We start from the raw sequence: 23,178 nt of genomic DNA on the forward strand, positions 1-23,178 counted from the left end.
TGGTTTTGTTTGGTATATGTGATGCTTACTGTGAACTCTATCTGTGAGAAAGACTTAGGTTGAAATACATTCAGAGTTTTTGTCTTATTTGAAAATCAGGATTAAATATTGCTTGGCATATATACTGCACATGTTTATGTGATATGTTCATATATAGTAGGTGCATTTTTTAAAATTAGTTCACCATGATTTTTGCTGAGCTAATAACATATTTCTCTGCATCCTCAAATATATTTTGTTACTGCTATAAAAATTACTGGTTTAATCATAAGATATATAACAATGTATTTAGGTTTCTGTAATATTCCCACTCTTATAATTTATTTCATTCAAAATACACTTTTTCCTCTTGTTCCAAATTTAAACTTCTCATTTTTTCAAATTCTATGTATGTACATCATTGTTAAATCTCAGGGAAGAAATAAATATATAAAGCTTAACTTCACTATAGCCAATCAAAATAGAATTTCTGCTTTTTTATATAATTAGCTTTATATTTTACTATATATTAAAACTGTTGGACTTCAATAAAACCTAAGTCTTTCAATACAGCTTAAGCCCATTGATTTCAGTTTTATGTACATTTATTGTGGGAGGTTTTAATCTCATTGAAAAATCTGAAAGTACTCCAAATTTACATGTACTGATATAGTGTGTGTGACTTTGGAATAAAAATGTTAAATTAGGTGATCTTAGTTGTATTAAAAATTTGACATTCCAAATGTAAGATTTGTTTCCACACTATATTTTCATAAAATTTCTATAAATTTTAAATAATACTATACAACTCATGACCTGTTGGTTCATTGTTTCAGAGATATTTCCTTATCTAAACAGAGAAACAGAACGACCAAGGTCAGAGACTCTGGGAGTGGGAGTGACTTTCCACTTCCTGCCAGTTTGACTCTCCAGCAATTAATGATGGGATTGGTCTACCCGGTATCTGGAGGGCTACCCGGTATCTGCCTGATCTCCAGTGGCCAAAGGAAGAATTGATCTGACTAGTCCTCAAGAGGGCTAGGGTGCAACTGGTCTACTGAAGCTCCAGGTGGCAGCACAGCAGCAACGAAACAACAAATTTCAATCCCATGAAAGTCATGGTTTCAGATTTTGTACACATTCTGTAATTTAGCGCTTTTGAGGTACCTAGGTTCTAAAAGTGCTTCTCTGTGATGCACAATTTTCCCCAGTTAAAAGTTACAGATGTGTGAGTTTTAATAGTATATAAATCATTTAGATTTTGTTAGGATATTTCTAAAGTACATGATTGGCGTATTAGAGCAAGGCATCACATTCTTTAGTTTTGCCTGTAGGAAATAAATACAGAAATATATTCCTGAAAACCATCTCCTGCTGCTAATTCTGCAAGATGTTGGTGCAGACTTCACCAACCTAGTGATTTCCAGATACGCGGACTATAGCTCCTATCACCCCCACCCACCAACCCAAATGTTAAGAGTTTTCTGACCAGAGGTGAGGATCTGATATAGCACATGTATTAGGCACTGATTGTGAAAAGCTGTTGTAATTAGTTACTCATAAAAACAAATAAAAGCTTCAAGCTATAAAAGCTTGACAAAGCTGTGTTAATTGCTTTGAAACAACCCAAAAGTACAGACTCCTTTAAATAGTGTTTGCAGAGCTATTACTGCATCTCTTTTGGTGGCCATTAATGAAAAGATTGGTGATATCTATCTCAAAATGGCTAACATAAAATCTGAATCTGCAATAATTGTGAACTTAATGAGTAGACTGTTTGAATAGGAGATTAGTTAGTGCTAGAATTAAGACAGTTGAACAGTTCCATGTGGTTAACTAAATATAGCAGTCAAGTACATCTGTGCTTCTAGGCTATAAAATCCACGTTTCTCAAATGGGTATCCTTGTGCATTTGTTTTCCCTCTTCCTAGAGTTCTAAGGAGCTAAATATAACTTTTTTAATTCCAGAATTTATAGATGGTTTTTCAGCTGAGTTCTTGATTTTTGTTATAATTTATCATTTTTATCTCTCTAAAGTTTCACATTGCTCTACTAACTTTCAGATTATAACAACATTAGAGTGTCATATGTAAGCATAATTTAGGGTCTTTTAAAAAAAATAATCTGTTCTGCTTCAAGCTTGCCAGTTCTTTTCTTCTTATATCCTATTACAATATTTTAAAAGCACTTTGTAAATTCCGATTGTCTATCCCTTTGCTTATAGTTATTAAGATTCATTTTATAGGTTATTATTTGAGGGGCATGAGAAAAATGTTTTACACATTGTATTTTATGTGGCACCTTCAACTTATGTGCCACGTCTTTCTTTTATATTCTATTTGACTGCTTTTTAGTAGTGTGCTTTATTTCAAGGAAATACTGTACTACATAATCTCTGCTAGCCAAAGTGTGCTCATATGTTCATCTCAGGCAAAGGGATTTTATCTCAATTCACTTTTCTCTGCACTATATTATCAGGTATGAAAAAACTTCTTTCTCACAGCCATTTATTTCCATAACTTTCCACAACAAAGATCCTGTTTGACACTACCTTCTGTTGCACTCCATTCTGCTCTCTTCCTTCAATGTACTCCCTTATTCTCATGGCTGCATTTAATAGACCAACCCTAAAAAATTTTCCTGATGATGAAAATCTGGAATTATCTAGCTAAAAACATTTACATTGGATGAAGTAGCTTCTAACTCTTTCAGAATATATCACTTGAAAAAATAGTTCGTAGCTTTAGCCTCTCAAATAGCCTTATGTCAGGCAGAGATTTATAGATCATAATCAGCAGTTGAATCACATCTGGAAGCATACTGGCAACCAGTGCAACTTGAAAAGCGGGTGTCACATGGACATGCCAAAGGATGCACTTGCAGTTACAATCATCACATCGCACGGCACCCCTGTGGTGATGTGATTGCAGTTTGGGTGGTTGGCAACTGGTTTGTGTTTACAGCCGGTTACAGCATCCTGCAATAACATGATCACGATTTAAAAACCTTTTGCTGATTTTTGGCAAAAACACCTACTGGGGAAGCTGAATTCACTTAATGACCATGTAATTTGTTGAATGACCATGTGATTAGCTTAACAGCCATGGTGATTTGCTTAATAACCACTGTAAAAATAATCTTAGCAGGTCCAACTCAACTTATGATGCAACAACTTACAACAGAAATTCTAGTCCCCATTGAGGACTACTTGTAATGTGATTGTAGAAAATGTTACCTTCCCAATCATTCATTTAACAATCTCCTTGAACCCAGACAAGCTACAAAGCTTGCACTCCAGCAATAGTTTTCTAATTTACTTTACAATTTTAAGTCTAATATCCATTCCTCTTAACTGGGAAAAAAATTCTTTTCTTGGATCTCTGAAATAACCAAGTTTTCTTCCCAGGATCCAATAACTAAGGATACCATGGAGATGTTCTGTCTATTGGTCGCTTCATTTTAATGCATGGAGAAGACAAACAATCACACACCTTTAGAAGTGTAATGATAACTGATATTGCAATGTCTCTTTTTGTTTGTTAAACTCCTTCCTTTCTGCATCAGAGAATTTCATAAATAGAGCAAATCTGCTTCCGGACTATTTTTCATCCCCTCCATTTCAGCCAATTAGTTGATTTTGTCTGAAGCTTTTAAGTGGCAGAACTTTGATCCTCCATGTGTCTTCAGCTGTCTCCTTACCAGTGGAAGAGTATCATGAATTTAACAAGAGAAACAAACTGACAAGATGTTGGGACAGAACAGTCATCAATTTGAAGAAAACCGTCTGACCAGAGAGAATGAGGGCAGCTACCAAGTTTTCACTTCTTGCTGTGACTAAACAGTTTGATGATTGGAAAGCATATTTACTCCTAAAGATTTGATACAATTTGCATATGCAATGCATATCTAAAACTAATGTATCTACCAGTTTACAGTAAACAAGATGTCAACTATTATTTATGCAGTGCTACATGTCATCTTAAGTATATTTATCCCATCTGCTAATCTACTGGTAATCATTGTCGTCTGTCGGTTGAAGAAGAAGAGATCAAGCAGAAACTATGTCTTCATCCTCAACTTGGCAGCTGCTGATCTACTTGTGGGTGTGATGTGCATTGGAGACGCTTTGGATGATGCAACAGATGCACTGTTTGATACGAATTTGATTTTTTGTCTTATAAGGATCTGCATGGGTATTACTCCTTGTATTGGCTCTATTCTCACCTTACTCCTGGTTTCTCTGGACAAATATTTGGCAGTGAAACTGCCTCTTCATTATCCCTCCCTTATGAGCAAGAAACATGTAATCCTTTCTCTTGTAGTCCTCTGGGTTTTTTCCTTCTTGGTAGGACACATGCCACTTATTTCTTCAGGATTGCGGCAGAACAAATTGAAAGGTAACTGTGGACTCCTGTCTGCTGCCAAAAGTGATTACCTCTACATAATTTGTTTTGGCATTTTCATCCCTGCTTTGTTGATCTTGGTGTGTTTGCATATCTCAATAGGAAGGATTGCCTATCTACAGCATAAGCAGATCCAGCGCTTTTGCTTGCATGCAGCCATCCCCCCTGTTCATCTCTGTAACTTCAAAGCTCTAAGGACCATCCTTGTTGTGATTGTTTGCTTCATTGTATTCTGGGGCCCTTATTATGGGACTGCCATTGTGAAAGCTACCTGTAAATCCTGCAATCTGAGCCCACTGTTGAGGGATTTTTTATTCCTCCTAGGAGAAACCAATTCACTGATAAACCCATTTGTGTATTCATTGTACAACAAGGATATAAGGACTGAATTTGCCAGGATGATGAAATGTAAGGGAAAAGGACAAATGAAGCCATGTAAGTCTATTGATTTAGCAGTGGCCAATTCCAGCTTTGGAACCTGAAATGATTTATAAAATGGAATTAAGCTGATCTAATTTCTGCCTCTTCTCCCTTCAATAGTTTTTCAGATTATAGAACAGTATGTTCAATCTCCAGTGCAGGAGAGAGAAAACTAGATAAGCACAATTCTGATCGAGAGGTTCGCCTCTCGGCCATAATTTGATTATTTGAAGATAATCAAAAATGGGTTAATAAGTAAATATCGATACAGTTTACTCAATGAAATATTTTAAAACAGAATACAGTGGGAGTCTCCTATTTTGTCTTCATGTGGGTCTTTCAGAAACTACTGGTAATAATCATAATAGCATAATTGCTCCCAGTGTAATTTTGAATATGGTTTAAAGCATTGAAATCTATATTGTTTTTTAATTAAATCTTCTGAAACACCTGAAGCAGGTATGTATTTAAATCCCTTTCTTTAAAATGAGTTAAGAGCTTGTCATTTTCTGATTCTCTCAGTATATAAGCTTGTTTAATTTCAAAACAGTTCCAACAGAAGACTAATTTCAAATTACGTGGATATCCCTGGATCTCACTTAAGCCTTGAATTTGTGAACTAGTCCATGAGCAAAAAAAAAGCACTTTTCAGTCTTAATTACTCTTGACAATAGTGGTATATTGAAATCAAGCCTTCTGTGAGAACTTTTCTGAAGTACTTTGTCTATTTAGAAAATATGTTGTCTGTAATGTAGCATTAACTATGTGAGACAGATTTATCTATCAAGCCTTTATTTCTGTGATTGAGAATTCTCTTCCATATGAGGTCCATTTGCACTTTGTCTGATTCTGCTTATTTAGCTCTACTGCTATTTCAGAAAGCATTTAGAACAGGTTTATTACTTGATAAACATATTTTGGGGTGGGCTTTTTTCATGGTTGTGTCCTTTGCAATTTTATGTTTTCATTCATGTGGTTTCCTGTTTATAGTTAGCTTTCTTAGGATGGCTTTTGGGCAGTTTTTAAGTAAATATAGATGATAAACTAGGATGAAAAATGAAAAAGAAACAAAGCCTCTGCAAATTACATTTATATAAATATTGAATTTCTCATACCAGTCCATCCCACTCAAAAACAAATCACATTGGTTTAAATGAAGCTTACATCTAGGGAAGTATCCATAGGAATATAAAGTACCTATTTGATGCATAATTGTGCTTTTACAGTACTTTATTAACATAGATTTCTTGGTACAGTTATTTTGATGAAAAGAAATGAAAAATAAATAACAGCTATCCCAGCTCCACCTTTTAATTATATGTCTTGCCACTTTTGCTGCTGTTTTACCATATTACTCAATTACATTGTTTTAATTCCTGTCTGCTGCTCTGAGGGCATAATTTATTGTACACATTTGTTTCCAATAGTTCATTAGCTCACAAAAGGAAAAGGAGAGATCAGAAGATAAAGAATACACATAGCTTTTTTGTCCAAAATTGGTTTGTAACACTGCCTTGATTGGATGATGGTAATAGCAAAATACAAAGTGCTTCTATAAAATCATCTATAAAGTTGAGGATTCATCATTGCATATATATATATAAATGGAATTTACCTATGCTAATAGAACCATTACATGTCATGAAATGGGGGTCCAGTGATCATGAAGAATTTTATTGCACCTGAACGAGTTACTCATTATTTTGAGATTCTGGAATGATCTAACTGCTGTACTAAGAGTTTTTCCTTTTTACGATAATAACTGCAGTTTGGATAATATCAGCAACAGCATTGTATATGGAAAGTTTTATTTTCTGAGCCTGGAACATACATCCTAGAAAACAGTTTCCTCCAAGTAGTAGATAAAGCTTTGTTAATATATCAAGACTAGGGTTGTTTATCAACAAGACAGCATTGTTATAAAATAAATCTTTTTCTCCTTTATTGTTTTTACACTTTAAAAAGGTGCATTAGGTATTCTCCCTAAAGATTGACAGGAGTCTGAGTAATGACTGGATGGTTTGATTTCAGACAGTGGGAACAACAAATCTTTTTTCCAGAAGCTTTTACCAGAATCTTACTTGTAATCTGAAAATGTGACATTGGCTGGTAGGGTCTAATTCCATCCAGATTATAACTAAATGCAAGCCAGTGGTTTAAGAATCCTCTTCCTCAGCCTACCCATTGTGTTTTATTTACTATCTTGCTCAAAGAGGTGTGGAGAAATCAAAACTACAGAGAAATTTTGTGGGTTAATCTAAGTATGGCCTTAAAAATCTTATGATTTTTTTTAACCATAGCAAAATGGATCTAGAGTTTTATGAATACTATGGCATATAATTCAATTTTCTTACTGAAGTTGGCTTCAAATTTATATTTTCTGTTACATAGAACATTCATGAAGATACGCATATATATTTTAAGAATACATAAATATTAAATACATAAAAATTTGCTTACAGTATTCAACAGATTAATAAATATTAAATATTTTAAACAAGTGACTTTAACACACTGTTCAGGCAACATCAACAATCGGCTGTTGATCAAACTGGTGAATTTAGTTTTGCCATTATTAACCTATCTAGAGCACAGCCTATTTCACATTCTTTACAAAGATATATTAACTTCGAAGTCTGTTTCAAAAGAAATGAAGGGAGCTCCAGTTTAGTCCACCAGTCACTGGCAGGAAAGTCTAAATATCCATTCAGTTTAGCAAAGATGCGAAGAATCTTTAGTCTATTGGCGAAGAGCAGAAGGTCATCTTCAGCTATGTACTTTGGCCATGGAAGGTGTTCAGCAAGTGGCTTTAAGAAAAAAAAAAGTTAATTTAGCGTCCAAAGTGCACACCTCTGACTAGCAGAAATTCAGTGAGTTGCATAGGAATGAAAGCAATGTTGCAATTAATTTAAATCATGTAAAATGGCTATACAGATTATGTTGGAGAACACTAACTTGATCAATTTTGAATAAAACGTAGGTTTTTGTATTTCCCTAAATGTTTTCTGTTCACCCAAAACATTCCATGTCTTGCTTAATTGTAACTTGTAAGGATAGGTAAACATTAATTCCTCTGACATGTACCTTCACTTTGGTTCCTACATTAATTTTTGCTTGTTTTCCCATTGCAAGAAAAGAAATGGCAATTTTATCTTGCCCTAGTATCCTGACACCAACATTAAGGTTCAAGGATAGAAAGATGGGTTTAAACGATACACGGGGATTGTGCTTCTGTAGATTGTTGGGCCAAATCCATGTTTTCACTTTGTTGCCAGCTTGATCTGAGTAATGTCCTCCTCGAATAGTAATATTTATCCTACAAGGGAGAAAAATAAATTGATTGTATATTTGAACCACAAATCTTAACATATCCTATATAAAAATTATGAAGACAGGTTCAGCTCAGTTATGATCCACCTGACTGATTTATTTCCCTTATCATTCCAAGCAAATACATAAAAAAGGGCTTGTAGTATGTAATTGTTTCCAGAATGGCAATCAAGTTATCCCATTATAATGAAATAGTGATGTTTTTATTTGTTACAACATAAGCTTCTTACAAAATGTTCAGTTGATATGTATGAAGTAGTCTAAATAAACATACAAATTATATTAGGGGAAAGTAGATTATAAGCTGAGGTTAGTGGACAATAAAATGCAAACTATCTAGAATGTGACCATTCACAAAAACAATTGTAGGTAACTCAAATCATGCTTAAGTAATGTTGGCAAACTATGGTTAATGCATTGGCACGAGAAGACTGAATTAACATGATGCCTTCTCTCAACAGCAGTAAAGCAACGTGATGTTAGCAATCACACTTCAGAAATGACTTGCAAATTTATAGTTTTTGCAATTTCAAGGAAAAAAATAGTGAACAGAAAATTACAGCATGATGAATTTACTATCACTTAGAAAGAGTTGCATTTTCTACAACTTGAGCGTGGTTCCAGTCACAAAAGGGTCTTTCTAGTAATACTGCATATGTTGACGTAATGGAAATCCTACCCACTAAATATGAAATATTTAAATACTTAAAATATGAAATACAAAATCCATAACAAAAAATGAATATTTCTCTATTTATAATTAGCTCACCATACAATTTGGTTTGGATGATAACAAGTTCCTTTCCCACAAGAGTCAAATACTGCTTGGATTTCCGGCTTCTCATGCTTATCTTCTTGGACTATACAAATGTATCCTGCATTTTCATCCTTCTGTACAACAATAATTGCCAGATTTCCAGATGGATAGCTGTACATATAGCTAAGGTCTTTTTCCCTATTTTACTTGCTTAGACATGCTAGTTCATATGTATGAATGGTATAGTGGATTTCTGATTGGGGGGAGGGAGGAGAATCTTGGTTAGCATCCCCTTTTCCCATGTTACCTGCAGTTCTTAAATTCATTCCTTGGTTCTGTTTTGCTGATGTAGCATGAATCTTCTGTCTAGACCAGGGGTAGTCAACCTTGGCTCTTCTATGACTCGTGGACTTCAACTCCCAGAATTCCTGAGCCAGCAGGGATTTATAGGGATTTTAAAGGGATTTTATAATATTAAACTTAATACAGGTTATTTAATATATATTTTAATTTGGCTTTTAGAGATATCTATTGTATTGTACTGTTTTTATTTACCTGTAAGCCGCCCTGAGTCCCTCGGGAGAAGGGCGGGGTATAAATGGGATTAAATAAATAAATAAATACTTTAGAAGTAGAACTATTATAGTTTTGTACCAAATCAAAACTCTCCCTAATTTTGCAGTGGTACAGCAGTATGGATGATACCATATAAGGAAGATGACTACTTCGCCAATACTCTGTATGTCTAGAAGACCAAGTTTGCTACAAATAGCCACTTCGTCTGACTTTATGACATCAGAAATAGGATGGCAGGGGTCAGTAGGCAGACTTTGGTACTGGATTATTGCTTGTGAAGTTGTAGTCTTGCCTAGTTTTGTCTCCAACCCTGAAGAAGGAATCCTATGAATCCTGTACTCACGGTGCTATAACATTATTTTCTATCTTAGCAACTTTAAGTTGTGGGGACTTCCATCTCTTAGAATCCTGGGAGTTGATTCACATATCTTAAAGATGCCATGAATGAGAAGCACTGCATTAAAGGTTTAATTGTTGTAGGTCAATGCATTTTAGATGTTCTATTCTTAACTGGGGTGATTGTTGTATTATTAAGGCAGCTATAAAGTAAAATAAAGTCACTACCAAGCATAGCAGGGACAGAACACTAGTTGTGTTTGCTGCAGATTATTATGCTGCAGCCCTCTAGCTCTGATCCAGTTCCACTGAACACAGTATGTCAGAAAAGAAGTATGTCACAAAAGGATACAATATTTGTGCAGTGCCGTCCGGAAACATGGTAAGGAACTTCACACCATTTTTGTAGTACTGTTGTATGAATTGGTTTTTCACTAACTATTGATGAAAAAAAGAACAACATGCAGCTTACAGTTTCCCCATGGAACTCAAAAGAGCAAGATAAGATACTGAAAGAGAACAATAAGGCCAGTATACAAAAGGGAATTAACTAGAAATCTAGCTATTTTTATCAAAGGGCCATGGTGCACTACATCCCTTGCAATAGATACATGTATGTTATTATGTAAACAAGCAGATAAATCTGAGTATGTCAGCAGCTAAATGACAAGCTTAAACCACGAAAATAAGAGGAGATGCAGCTTACACTAAAAATTCAATTTGCAACTGTCCTATTGTTGGTAGTGGCTAGCAATGTTGGTCTGGCTCCCAAGCACATTGATTTTTATATGCCCCCAAAGATGCCATAAAGATTGGGAGGTATATCGCTTTAATTTAGGAGGAGAGAAAATGAATGGGCCCTGTAACAAATAAAGCTATTTTTTGCCTTGCACTTTAGGCAAAGTATTCTGAAATACAATTCCCATTTGAAATGGATTGTTTTGGTTTTCCATATTCAAAGATTAGTTACAAGCTCATGCCCATGAAATGGGTACACCATTGCTACCATTGCTTTTTGCACTCCTTAATTCCTGGGCAAATCCTATTTTTTAAGAATTGTAATTTCAATGTAAAAAAAAAAGAAATTATTGACTTTGTAGTGAAAATAATGCTATATTTACTTTATCTTTAAAATTCATATTAAGTAATCTTAGCCATTCGTTGCTATTAATCCCACATATAATTGACATGGGTACATTAAGCACATTGCTTTGAAAGTTTAGCTCTCAGCTCTAAAAAGGTTGTATATTTTTATGTAGGTAAAATTTTGAATATAAAATACAAAAATTGCTTCTAGTGTATAAAATCAGTTGTTTACCTTTCCACCTGCAATAGTGAAATCACAGCAAGAGATGCTGTATGTATTGTCCAGAATCTCTGCTTCTTTAATTACTGGTGGATAAATTCTTGCTGAAGAAGGTGTCTCTTGAGACAGGAAGAAGGAAATTGTTCTAAGCTGTTTATTGTCTACAAAATAAAATATTAAATAAGAATTAAATGATAATTAATTGACTTAAAAGGAACAAGCAAACTCCCTTTGTTGTAAGATTGTACCTAAGGTACTGTTAGGGGGGGAATGGCATTTTTCTTGTATAGTGGCAATGTTTTGTTTAATTGTCATACGTCTGAATGAATTTGGCAACATATACATCCAATAAATAACAACCAAGTAGTATTGGCTAGTGAAAGTGCCTATACAATAATTTTTGCCAACAGAATTCAAATATTGGATCTAATAACTTTACGGTAGGAGACTCACACTATTAGAGAAAACTATTTTTAACTTAATTGGATATTTATTAAAACCCTGTCCTTCAGTAGGAAGGTACAGACTTGCTTTCAAAACAAAACATTACTACAATGAAACCCAAGCAGTTTTCAAAATTATAGCAAAATATTGCAACATGTAATCAAAATCAGAATTAAAATTTACATTGATGATAAAGCAACACTAAAAATAAAGCATTTATTTGTGTATGTTAACAAGGGGATACTGGTTTAGAAACAGGATCATCTTACATAAAGAGAAACTCAGAGGCTTCAAGGAAAACTCCAGGAATAACAGAACAGCCCTAATTCTTTGGTGCTGTTTTCATCTCAGCAACTGATATTGAGACATACTGAAAATGGCGTCATCAAAATGAATAGCTGGTGATAGGTCTATCATCAGGTTTTCTCTTTTAAAGACAGCTGTGGTAGGAATATGATTCCATTTAATGAAACCAAATATCCAGAAATGTGACCATCCTTCACTGGATGTATTAAAGCAGGGACTTGACAGCCATCTATCTCAAATACTTTAATTTGTATCCCAATACAAAGCAGATGATTGGATTCTAAATGGTTTCTTCCAATTTCTTTGATTAGATAATCTTCTAGTCTACTGTTAATCCTATAGCTGGAAATTGTTGGGGAACATGCTACAGAGAAATGTTTCCTTTGTGCAAGGTTAGCAACAATTGTTCTCATTTTCTCTATATATACAATTATTTTCTAGTTGAATTATAAGCAAGTTGTGCTGAAACTCTGAGATCCATATGACTCCCATCCTGAATCAGTTCTAGAAGGTCTCAAAAGACCTGCCTGCAGGTAGTCCTCGACTTACAACCATTTGCTTAGTGACCAAAGTTACAGCAGCACTGAAAAAAGTGACTTATGACCATTTTTCATACGACCATTGCAGTATTCCCACGGTTCCATGATCAAAATTGGGACACTTGGCAGCCGGCATGTATTTATGATAGTTGCAGTGTCCTGGGATGATATGATCACCTTTTGCGACCTTCTGACAAAAAAAGTTGATGGGTATGTCAGATTCACTTAATAACCATTTTACTAACCTAATTGCAGTGATTCACTTAACAACTCTGACAAGGTAGGTCATAAAATGGGGCAAAACTCCCTTAGCAACTGTCTTGCGTAGGAGCAGTAATTTTGGGTTCAATTGTGGTCGTAAGTCAAGGATTACCTGTATTTACCCAGGCCCTGAAGTAGGGGGGATGGCTCTGCCCTGATGTTTTCTGCTTGCTATGTTGTTGGAATAATCTTGTGATTATTTTGCATTTCTGGTAGTTATTTTTTTTATATTTTGCTGTTTCCATTTTTTTTTTAAAAAATGGTTGTGATCTGCCCATATTTGGGTGGCATCAGATCAATAAAATCAATAGATTCATGAAGGCCAATATGCTGTAGTGATGAAGGTAGTAGACTAGTATAGAGGAATCTAGGTTCCAGTCCACTGTCAGCCTTGGAAATATACAGTAACATTGAGCCAAAGTTTTGATATGCATTTGGGTGATTCTTCTTTATGAGTGAATATGGAATAAGAATCATTCTCCCTTCTGCGCATAGTAACAAAAACATAAATAACAGTGGAATAATCCAACTTACATTCAGGGATATGTATTGGAAATGCACTCTTTTCTGCTTCTACTGCCATAAAGGCAATTTGTTTTGCCATTTGTCTCTCTCTGAGCCTGTAACATTAAAATATGCTGGGTGTGAACTTTTTGGTTTTTAAAAAATCTATTTATTACAGTTCTTTGTATGTCCCCTACTCAAACAACTTTAAGCAGCTTATAACTGGCATACATTAAAACATCCATAACAGTAAAAAAATTAACAGCTTTAAAAATATCTGTTGCAATCTTCTATTAAAATCTTTTTCCCTAAATGCCTTATGGAAGGGAATGGTTTTAACCTACTTCTTAAACGAAAATGGATGGGGACTAGACTGACCTCATAAGACAAACAGTTACAAAGTGAGTGGGCTGTCAGTGAGAAGGTCATACTTCAGGTCCCTGCCCCCACTTCCCCAACTCTGTAGGGCTATGCACCCATGGCAAGATTATAATGTAGGTAGTGAGGCAGAAATCATAGGATTGGTGGGTTACAGCCTACACCTTGATTTGGACCCAGATCCTTGCTGGGAGCCACTTCAATTCTTGAATACAAATTATGTTACTAAATTGGTTAGTGCTGGTCAGAAGGCATTGGGTTTTGTGCCAACTGCAGCTTCTGAATGGTCTTCAAGGGCAGATTAACTTCTGTAGTGTAACTGAGATAATTCAGTGGCATAAGGTATTGTCTCCAGCACTTCCTAATTCAGGAACAGATGTGACTGGCATGCTTGATGAAACTGGACCAAAATTTTCTTGGATGTGACTTCCACTCGATGTTTCATAGAATCTGCGAGTCCAGGAGAACCCCAAAACTACATTCCAACTTTTCAGGGAAAGTGCAATCCTGTATGGAGCGATATATGGAACCACAGGGCTTCTGCATCAATAGTAACACTATCTTGCTAGAATTAAATTTTAGTCTGTTTTGCAAATCTCAGCCTGGATCAGGATCTCCACTGCATTTCCTGCTGAGCCTGAGATCAAAATATAAATCTGGCTCTCATCAGCATATCGACACTAGACCCTATGTGGGAATAAAGGAACAAGCTGAGTTTTGCAGCCTCCCATGCAAGAGTGGCTAAGCACTTGATGACTTCTTCCCAGCAATGCTTTAAGAGCTCTAAATGCTCTAGCTGTTTCTCATAACTGTGTCTAAAAAAATAAGCTCTTCTACTTCGATTTATCTTTTTTCCATAGCACCATTTCTTTAACAGCTATAATCATTAGAGTTTCACTATATGCTTAAGATTGATGAAGTCTTAATTAGTTGAACCAGATCTTCTGCATCAATAATACCTATAAAAGCTCAAGAACAGGAAGTCTCAGGTAAGTTAAAGACATTAATGACAGACTAATTTCCATCTACTCACATAGATTCCCTCCAAAGTTTCTTTACTGAATTATGCAACCTCCCTCTGAGGGAGGAGATATGATTAAAGTTCCTTAGATGTGTATCCTAAAATTGACATATCGCAGGATCCCAAGGCCTATAACTTGTATTCAGCTGGAGAGTCATCTTCCTTTCCGGTAACTTTTGGGGAGCTCATTTAAACTTCAGAGAGAGAATTTAGAAATTTTCTTCCCCTGAACTTCCTTAACTCATGGTAGAATACAACCCAGTGTAGGTTATACATTTCCTACCTCCTTTCTTGCTGCTTGCACTGCAAGTGATGGTTTAAAGTGGTCCATTTCGTGAGGTATAATAGCTACCTAACTTTAAACTGAATACTCTATAGATTGTGCTCCCAAAAGTAATGGGTGAGGCTAGAACAAAAATAAATTTTGATTTCATTTGATTTCATTTAAATTAAAATTCAACAGTTATTAGTCTTCAGCTGTGTAATTAGTAATTTTCCTTCTGTCACGCTGTACTTTAAATTTGGTAACAACTTCTAGAGATTTCTGCAAGAAACATGAGCTTTCAGAGGTGCAGGTAGCTTTGAGGCATCAGATTTTAGTGTTCCCCCTAACCATCTTAAGGGCTCAAATATGTATCCCCCCAGTTTGCCATACCTTTGTCGAGCTCTTTCTTTTGCCCGTTCTCGGTCAGCTTGACTTCCGTGGGCCTTATGAGGGGCAATATCAATCATCTCCATTTTCTTTGGATAGCGATTTTTTTCACTGACAATGAACTCATGAAGATCCCGGCATTGCTGGCAACAGAAAAGCTGGAAAGCAAGGTCCTGCTCTTACCAGCTGGACAGGTGGACCTTGGATCCAATGGAAAACCATGTGGAGAATTTGCTCTCATTACTTACATCTCCCCACTCTGCTATGTGTTCCAGACTTTCAAATGAAGGGAAGTATATTAGGGGGCTGCCACAGAATTCACAGGTTTCTGGAGTTTCCTTCTGGACCTGCAGAGAAGAAGGGGGAGGTATTTCAGAAAGTTTTATAATAGATATCTAGACAAACATTATAGAGTTCATAGCCTGAGTTTCTGTGGGGTAGCACTTTTTCTCCACATTGCCCACTCAATTATTGATAGAGGGTACATTCATACCCCCTCCCAGACTAGAACAGTCTCCCCTAAAATACTCCATTCTGGCTCCCCAAGTTAGAATGTTCTGACTCTACAGGGGGAAGTTGCTATTGTTATTTCTCTTCACTGGTTAGGTGAAGTAATGACATTTGAAAGTAATGCAGATTCAGGGATCACTTTGGGGTGTTTCAGGCAGTTAAAAGATGCTAAGCATAATGCTGAAACTGGCAGTGATTCAACCTCAAAAGGATCACTGAATGTTGATAGGCAAGAGGGTTCTGGAGGTTGCAAAACAGACTTGTTGGGCTCCTTGTGACTTGCTGGAGGAAAACCTATCAGATGGATGTGGGTGTCTCCTTTGCTCTGTGCCCACACTTCTACATCACCCTGGGATTTCTTAGCTGGCCTGTTTTGGAACTCAGGGTTGGGTTTTTTCTCAGCTGAAATGCTACTACAGTAAAAACCGACCTGCCTTTTTATATACTTTATACTTTTTTCCCCAACCTGAGTGCCTTCTAAGGATGTGAATGTCAGTTCCTAAATTTCTCAGCAAAGGCCATGGTGACTGAGAGTCAACAGATATCCAGCTTGGAAAAAGCAATCTTTAAATATAAATGTATATAACAGTATTGTTTTAAATGGCATTACAGAGAAATTGTGCTTCTTTTTATGTTCTATTTTAATTAAGTGCTTGCCTTTGTGCCTCATGTGCAACTGATGTTACTGAATACAGTTTACCCATAGTTAATGGTTCTGAGCTTGTAAAGGAAGTGGGATGTTCTGATGGAAGTCTATGATTTTTTGCAGTCACCTTTCCTTCGCACCAACATGATCCTATCATGGATGGAACTAGGTGCACAAATTGCAGAATGTTAAATATCCCATTCCTGTATTTTTTTGAAGCAAAACACGAAATACGTATGTACATGTGCATTTCATCAACATACATATAACACCTGGGTGGGATGATCAGAAAATGTACCTTTATCTTGATATACAACCCTATTCTAAGTCACAGATTATTGTAAACATCTCTAAGTATAAAGCAGAGAAAACAGGACCATAAAATTCCCCTGACACAAGAGTAGAGCAGGCAGCTCAAAATAATAGATGACTGGATGAGTGGAAAGAGCCTCATTTTAAAGACTGGATTAATACCAGTGCCTGAAAAGTGATGGCAGATCGTTTAGGCGTCAACATTTCAGCCTTCACTTAAAAGCAACGGTATTGGAAAATGAGCACTGACTTGGCTTTGCAGTGTTTTGGAGGAGGAAAACAGATTGTAGAAGTTTAACATATTGCTAGTGTAATAAATCAATTGGGTAATATTAAATTTGGGAGAATGGTCATGAATGATCTATAGACCACATGTACATTAAAAGTTTAAAAGACTGGCCATCTTATTTACTCATAACTTTCATTTACTTAACAAATCTGAAATTTAAAGAAAAGTTGCATGGCTGTTTGGAGAAGAAAGCTGAGAAACAGAAGTGGCAAATGCTGTTTGCTTGCTCAAAGAATAGTGTAAAGGAGTTTCTGAAGGAAAAGCACAAAAACTGTCCTATTTGTTGGCTGCTTAACATCACAAAGACATGTTTTTATGTTGACATTTTGACTATAGTACATATGTGGACTGCAGTCAACACAACATATTCATTTGACTAAGTAATTCCCAACCCCAATTTTTGCTTTCATTCTCTCCCTGTGCGCTAACTGAGCTAAATGAATTAAATATATTTGGATATGTTTCTTTCCATTATTTTTAAAAAATACAGGTAGTCCCCGACTTACAATAGAACTGAATAATAATAATAAACTGAATAACAGATCTGGAGAAAAAGTGAAACCATTGGCAATCATAGATTTCTGTTCCTGAGGTTAAAATAGCAAAATTAGTTTAATTTTATTCAAACTAATTTAAAATGTTCCACCTGGAGATCAAGACTCACTGTTTGCACAGATAAACAATAAAAGTGGGAATATATTACACAAGAAAAAAATAATCTCTTCTGCATGCTAATACAGGTAGTCCTCAGCTTACAACAGTTCATTTAGTGACCATTTGAAGTTAATAACAGCACTGAAAAGTGACCTATGACCATTTTTCACACTTACGACCTTTGCAGCATACCTATGGTCATGTGATCACAATTCAGATGCTTGGCAAATGGTTCATATGTATGATGGTTGCAGTGTTCCAGAGTTCCATGTGATCACCTTTTGCGACCGTCTGACAAGCAAAGTCAATGTGGGAGCCAGATTCACTTAATACTCTTGTTACTAACTTAATAACCGCAGTGATTCACTTAACAAATGTGGCAAGAAAGGTAGTAAAATGGGGCACAACTCACTTAGCAAATGTCTCATTTAGCAACAGAAATGTTGGGTTCAGTTGTGGTTATAAATCGAGGACTACCTGTAAAGGAATTGCTCAGTCTGAAACAAACTAGAGTGAACTAATTGCTTTGATTGCTTCCTTCTCCCCCCCCCCACCACAACATATGGCATTTTCTTGTCTGCCAGTGATTTGATGAGTTCAGAACTGATCCTGTCCAAACAGGTTCAACCCTAAGGCACTCACAGCCATATGAGAAAGACATGGCTGCCTTAATGAGTAGCAGATGGAAGCCATGTTTGTGCTTCCATACACTCCAAAGGTCTGTTTTGGAACTAAATCCAAAGTACTACACGGTCTTGCCATTTAATATTGTTAATGCTTAAACAGAACAGAGTATGAGTAATTTTAACTTAACAAGGGGGAAAAACATACAACTCTCTCTGAATTAATTGTCTAGCTATATGCATTACCAGATGCTAATTTGGCACATAGCTGTCAAATCTAAGTTAAGAACTTTTAAAACCCATTATTTGACAGTATTAAACTTATGCTAGCTCCATAGTCATAGAAATCAATGAGACATAAAAGTGTTCAACCTTTGCTTATTGTTTCATAATATCTTATTCCCCATTATAAAACCATTTAGGATTTAATATTTACCAGGAAGGCCACAACAGCCAAACTGATTGCACACAATGTGCGAAATTAAGCAAAGTTGGAATTTGGCAGGAATCTTTATTATTTAAAAATTTAATACACACTGATTATCTGAACACAAAATTAGACAAAACCCTACGGAACCCATTAAATAAACATCAATGGAACAGATTAGGTAAAGAAAAATATTGGACACTGTCAAAGTAAGGTGTACAGAAAACAATTGTTCCTTCCACTCATCTTTCCAGATTTCAAACATGAAAAACTGGCTGATTTGTAGGGAGGAAGGAGGATTTTTCTTGTCTCCCCTAAGCAGCATTTGTAGGTGTAGGTATGGCTGACTCAGGAATTCTGGGAGTTGAAGTCCACGAGTCATAAAAGAGCCAAGGTTGCCTACCCGTGGTATAGATATAGTGAGCTGTACCTATAAATGCTGCTTATGGGACAAAAGAGAAAATCTCAAATTGCTGGTTTTTGGTCAAATATCCAATTGCTTTTGAAGCAAATTTGGTCTTTTAACTTCAACTTGAGAGTTTAAAATGTTTTTACTTAGCCACAACTAATGTCACATTGCCCTGACATTTTGCTTATTCCTAATAGTTTTTCAGGAATGTTTAACCAAAGTTTGTAAAAACAAAAAAGCCAGTTCTCAGGGGAAAAAAAAGAAAACCATAAAATATGAATTGCCGCATGGATGATGCTGGCTCTGTCCTGTAATAAACAACACTTAAAGTATATGAAAGCAATCCTGCTGTATGGGAAGGATGGTGGAAAAACCCTTTTGTGCTTTTTCATCTCTTATTTCTGAAGTTCCTTGGGAACAGATGGTGTTAGGCAGCTGTGCACCACAATCATTAAGCATTGTTGCTGCTCTTTTGTTCTTACCCCCACCTGTTTCAGAGGTAGGACAAGCCTTGCTTTTCCTTCTCCTTTCTAAAGGGATTACAGCCAACTGTAAATGAATCATTTTGCAATTTCATTAGGGATCTTAGAGACAACTGGCTTTTAAAAGCTGTTAAAGGATGACAAGCAACAAAGCAGTGAAAGGGGGAACAATTCTCCTTAATCCCATATTCTAAGAATGAATTTGCCAATATTGTCCAAAACACACAGCTCTTCTATCTCAACTAACAAAATGAAATTCAATTGTCAAAAAATAAGGTTCTACATTTAAGCAAGAAAAACCAAATGCACAGGTATAGTATAGGTCAGGGGTGTCAAACTGCCGGCCCACGGGCCAGATGCGTCACGTGGAAGCCGCGCCCACCCCATTGCCGGCAATGGTAAAACTGTCCCGATACGTTGCGCGACGTCACATGATATCGCGAGTTTGACATGTCTGATATAGGTGATACCTTGCTCAATAGTAGTAACTGTGAGAGGGATCTCAGAGTAAATACTTTAAGATACACAAACAAGATGATGATAATAATAACAACAACAATAATAATAACTGGACGTTTTTAAGAAGAGACTGGCAGCCATTTGTCTAAAATGGTATAAGGTTTCCTGCCTGAGCAGGGGGTTGGACTTGATGACCTCCAAGGTCCCTTCCAACTTTTTTTAAATTATTATTATTATTATTATTATTATTATTATTATTATTATTATTATTATTATTATTATTATTATTATTACTACTACTACTACTACTACTACTACTACTACTACTACTACTACTACTACTATTACTATTATTATCTTGTTGGTGTATCCTAAAGTATTTACTTAAGCTAGCCTAAAATCTTAAAGAAATATGATGTAGTCTTATTGAGATGTCAGATCTATAAAATAGTTTCACATTCTTATGTCCAGAAATAGAAAGGTAAAAATTTATTTAATGGCCAAATACTTGGAGTTATTCTGTTATATAACTTACAGGGAGATTAGTTTTTCTCTTTTATAACACTCTTTAATTTTTGTGACTGAATTGTTCTTTTAGTGCTATTGCTTGCATTTGTGTTTTTCACTTGTTAAATACTTCAGCATTGTAAGTTTGAAATAAAAGAAAGCTGACTATGCATAGAAAATTCATATATTGGATAGAAGGCAATGCATCACTTTCTCTGTTATACACAGCTTTTCATCAGAATTTTTCATCAGTGCAATTTTTAAGAAAAGGAGATATTCTGTCATGCAGTTGCATTCTGAAGTGGTAAACTTGTAGAAGCATGTAACTATTTTCTTTCTTCAGAAAACAAAGGTTAATCCTCCAGGCTAAACTGAACACAAGGTATATTTGTATGATTCTTTCCTCAGCAGAAGTATCTATGGGAAACTGGAATTTTGAGCAGAATACCAGTGGTACTGGAAGAAGCAATTGGTATTCTTAAAATTTCTCCTAATCCCCCCCTCCCTTCACCTTCCTTCTCCAAAGTGCTCTTCCCTATCCGGGAAGAAAGGGAAGTGGTAAACAGCATTGCCCATTTCAGTAAAGAATAAGAAGTTATAAATTTACAGTGCAAAGTAATGCATAGAAGGTGGGTGGGTAGAGCCATTACCTCAATGTGAATATCTGCTCTTGATGACTCTGGTCTATAAGCTAGAATAGTAGGTGGGCCAACACTGGAAATTGTCTGCAGAGATTCTTGAAACAGTTTTAAGAAGTCTTCTGTAAACTTAAAAAAAGAGAAAAAAAATAATTTATTGCAAACCTCAAACCACTTGTCTAGAGTATTCCTGCAGCACCACTGTAGAATAAACAGCCTCCATTTTTATTTAATTGTGAGAGGCAGGGATGGGGAAGGAGGTAGGTAAACTAAAATGAGAATAGGTTCCAATAAATTGTATAGTGACCACTTATGATTGATACCTCTGTGTCGCATAAAATGTCTAAGCAGCTGAGATCTTGGGGAATAACAGCATAGATATCTAGGCATCAATAAAGAGAATTAGTTAGGAAAGGGTATGTTCTCCTTTATGAACTGAATCTTAAAGCGATATATATATGGTTCTCATTTAACTGTTGGATGCTTAAAAGCTGAGCTCAGGCAACACATTTTATTATATACAAATTAACAAAACACCATGACCATGTTAATATAACAGGCTTTCCCTGACAAATCATATTATTACATCATGTGATGGTCTGGTTGGTCTAACATGTTAATTCAATAGCTAGAATTCCACAGCATGCTGAACCACAAATTTCCCAATCCCAATCTAATCAGATTAGCATGTGGTATGTATTTAGCCAGTGGAATTCTAAAAAAACCCATCCTTATGGATTCAAAAAGTATAGAAATAAAAATTATTCTAAAAATGAATAATAGATGTTTTGGGGAGCAACTTACCATTCTCAGGAGGAATTTCTTCTTGGGTCTCCTTTGGAGCTGTAAGGGGAGCTGAAAAGGAAAAAAAGCAGTCCATTTCTATCAACGTTCTTTTTCTTCTTTCTCTCTTTTGAAGAAGATCAAAAATAGGTTGAATAAAAAAAGAACAGAGGCAGCAACAGGGCAGAAAATAAATGTCCAAATGGGCCACTCTGAACCATGTAGGCTCCTCTGCTTCCATGCAGAGTTTTTCAAACAGAAAAATTAAAATTGCTCAGCAACATGAGATTGCAATTTGCAGACAGCATGCACTGCCAACAACAAAGATTTTAAACTAAGATCACAGCCCCCAAAACTATGGGTAACTGAGTTAACCCATAGGTCCCCTTCCAAAGATGACAATGAGCTGTAAATATGAAGAGGTAGCATGCATATTTATACACACACACCCATACACACACCTATACATATACATACATATACATGCTAGCTCATTTTACTTCATTGTTCAGTTTAAATTAAACCACATCCATTTCATTGGATGCTCCACCTACGTTTTTGTCACCACCTTACCTATGTCATCTTTCAGATTGACAAGGAGCAGCATGCTGGTTTTCTGTGTATTTTCCTTTAAAAATATATAGAGAGTAGGGAAAATATCCTCAGAAATTAAACCCTGATATTCCTAATTAAGAAAATGCTACTCCAGCTTTCCACTTTAGCTTTTGGGTGATCAGAGGAATACAGAATTCAAACAGAAGAAGAAGCCAGAAAGAAAACAAGGATGAAACGAAAACTGTATATATTTTAAATACTTCTTCCAAATATTACCACTGTTAGAACTGGATGACACCTGGTAGCAAGCAGGGCAGCAGAATTTGATACCAAATTGGCAAAGAGGACTCTAGACCAATGTTTTTAAATTTTGGTAACCGTATGTTACCTAGACTTCAATTCCCATGCTGGCTGAGAAATCTGGGAGTTGAAATGCACACAAAGTCACCAAAAGTGAAAAACAGTGGTCTAAACTATAGTTTATAAAGTGAAAGAAGAATAGTCATGAACCTGGACACTTGTTTTAAACTCTGTTAATGCATTCTTATCTAAAAGATTTAATAATGTTCTGTGTTCCAGCTTCCCAATAAAGTTTAACAATTTAACAATTCATGTTTAAAGCAAATATATATTTTAAAAATGCAAAAATACAATTAGCATACCAAAATAATA

The 23,178-nt window shown here is 35.7% G+C and overlaps 2 protein-coding genes across 2 annotated transcripts in view; one reads left to right on the forward strand and one right to left on the reverse strand.

Moving 5' to 3' along the window:
• Window positions 1-3,098: 3,098 nt before the first annotated feature.
• On the forward strand, window positions 3,099-4,898 carry LOC107294452 (glucose-dependent insulinotropic receptor-like). The gene has a single exon (XM_015823683.2). The coding sequence runs from the start codon at window positions 3,923-3,925 to the stop codon at window positions 4,862-4,864; it is 942 nt and encodes a 313-aa protein (XP_015679169.1). The 5' UTR covers window positions 3,099-3,922; the 3' UTR covers window positions 4,865-4,898.
• A 2,379-nt stretch (window positions 4,899-7,277) lies between these two features.
• ERICH6 (glutamate rich 6) overlaps window positions 7,278-23,178 on the reverse strand; it is a 16,946-nt gene continuing 1,045 nt past the window's right edge. Inside the window, exons 2-12 of the mRNA XM_029285620.1 lie at window positions 21,973-22,023; window positions 21,492-21,550; window positions 21,181-21,297; window positions 15,461-15,559; window positions 15,216-15,370; window positions 13,192-13,277; window positions 11,120-11,268; window positions 10,154-10,239; window positions 8,902-9,060; window positions 7,887-8,118; window positions 7,278-7,609 (exon numbers count right to left, since the gene is read on the reverse strand). Coding sequence (XP_029141453.1) covers window positions 7,349-7,609; window positions 7,887-8,118; window positions 8,902-9,060; window positions 10,154-10,239; window positions 11,120-11,268; window positions 13,192-13,277; window positions 15,216-15,370; window positions 15,461-15,559; window positions 21,181-21,297; window positions 21,492-21,550; window positions 21,973-22,023 — 1,454 coding nt within the window. The 3' untranslated portion in view covers window positions 7,278-7,348. The remainder of the gene's footprint in view (window positions 7,610-7,886; window positions 8,119-8,901; window positions 9,061-10,153; window positions 10,240-11,119; window positions 11,269-13,191; window positions 13,278-15,215; window positions 15,371-15,460; window positions 15,560-21,180; window positions 21,298-21,491; window positions 21,551-21,972; window positions 22,024-23,178) is intronic.

The sequence above is a fragment of the Protobothrops mucrosquamatus genome, unplaced genomic scaffold (genome assembly GCF_001527695.2).
Source record: "Protobothrops mucrosquamatus isolate PMUCROS unplaced genomic scaffold, P.Mucros_1.0 scaffold1948, whole genome shotgun sequence".
Taxonomy (NCBI): domain Eukaryota; kingdom Metazoa; phylum Chordata; class Lepidosauria; order Squamata; family Viperidae; genus Protobothrops; species Protobothrops mucrosquamatus.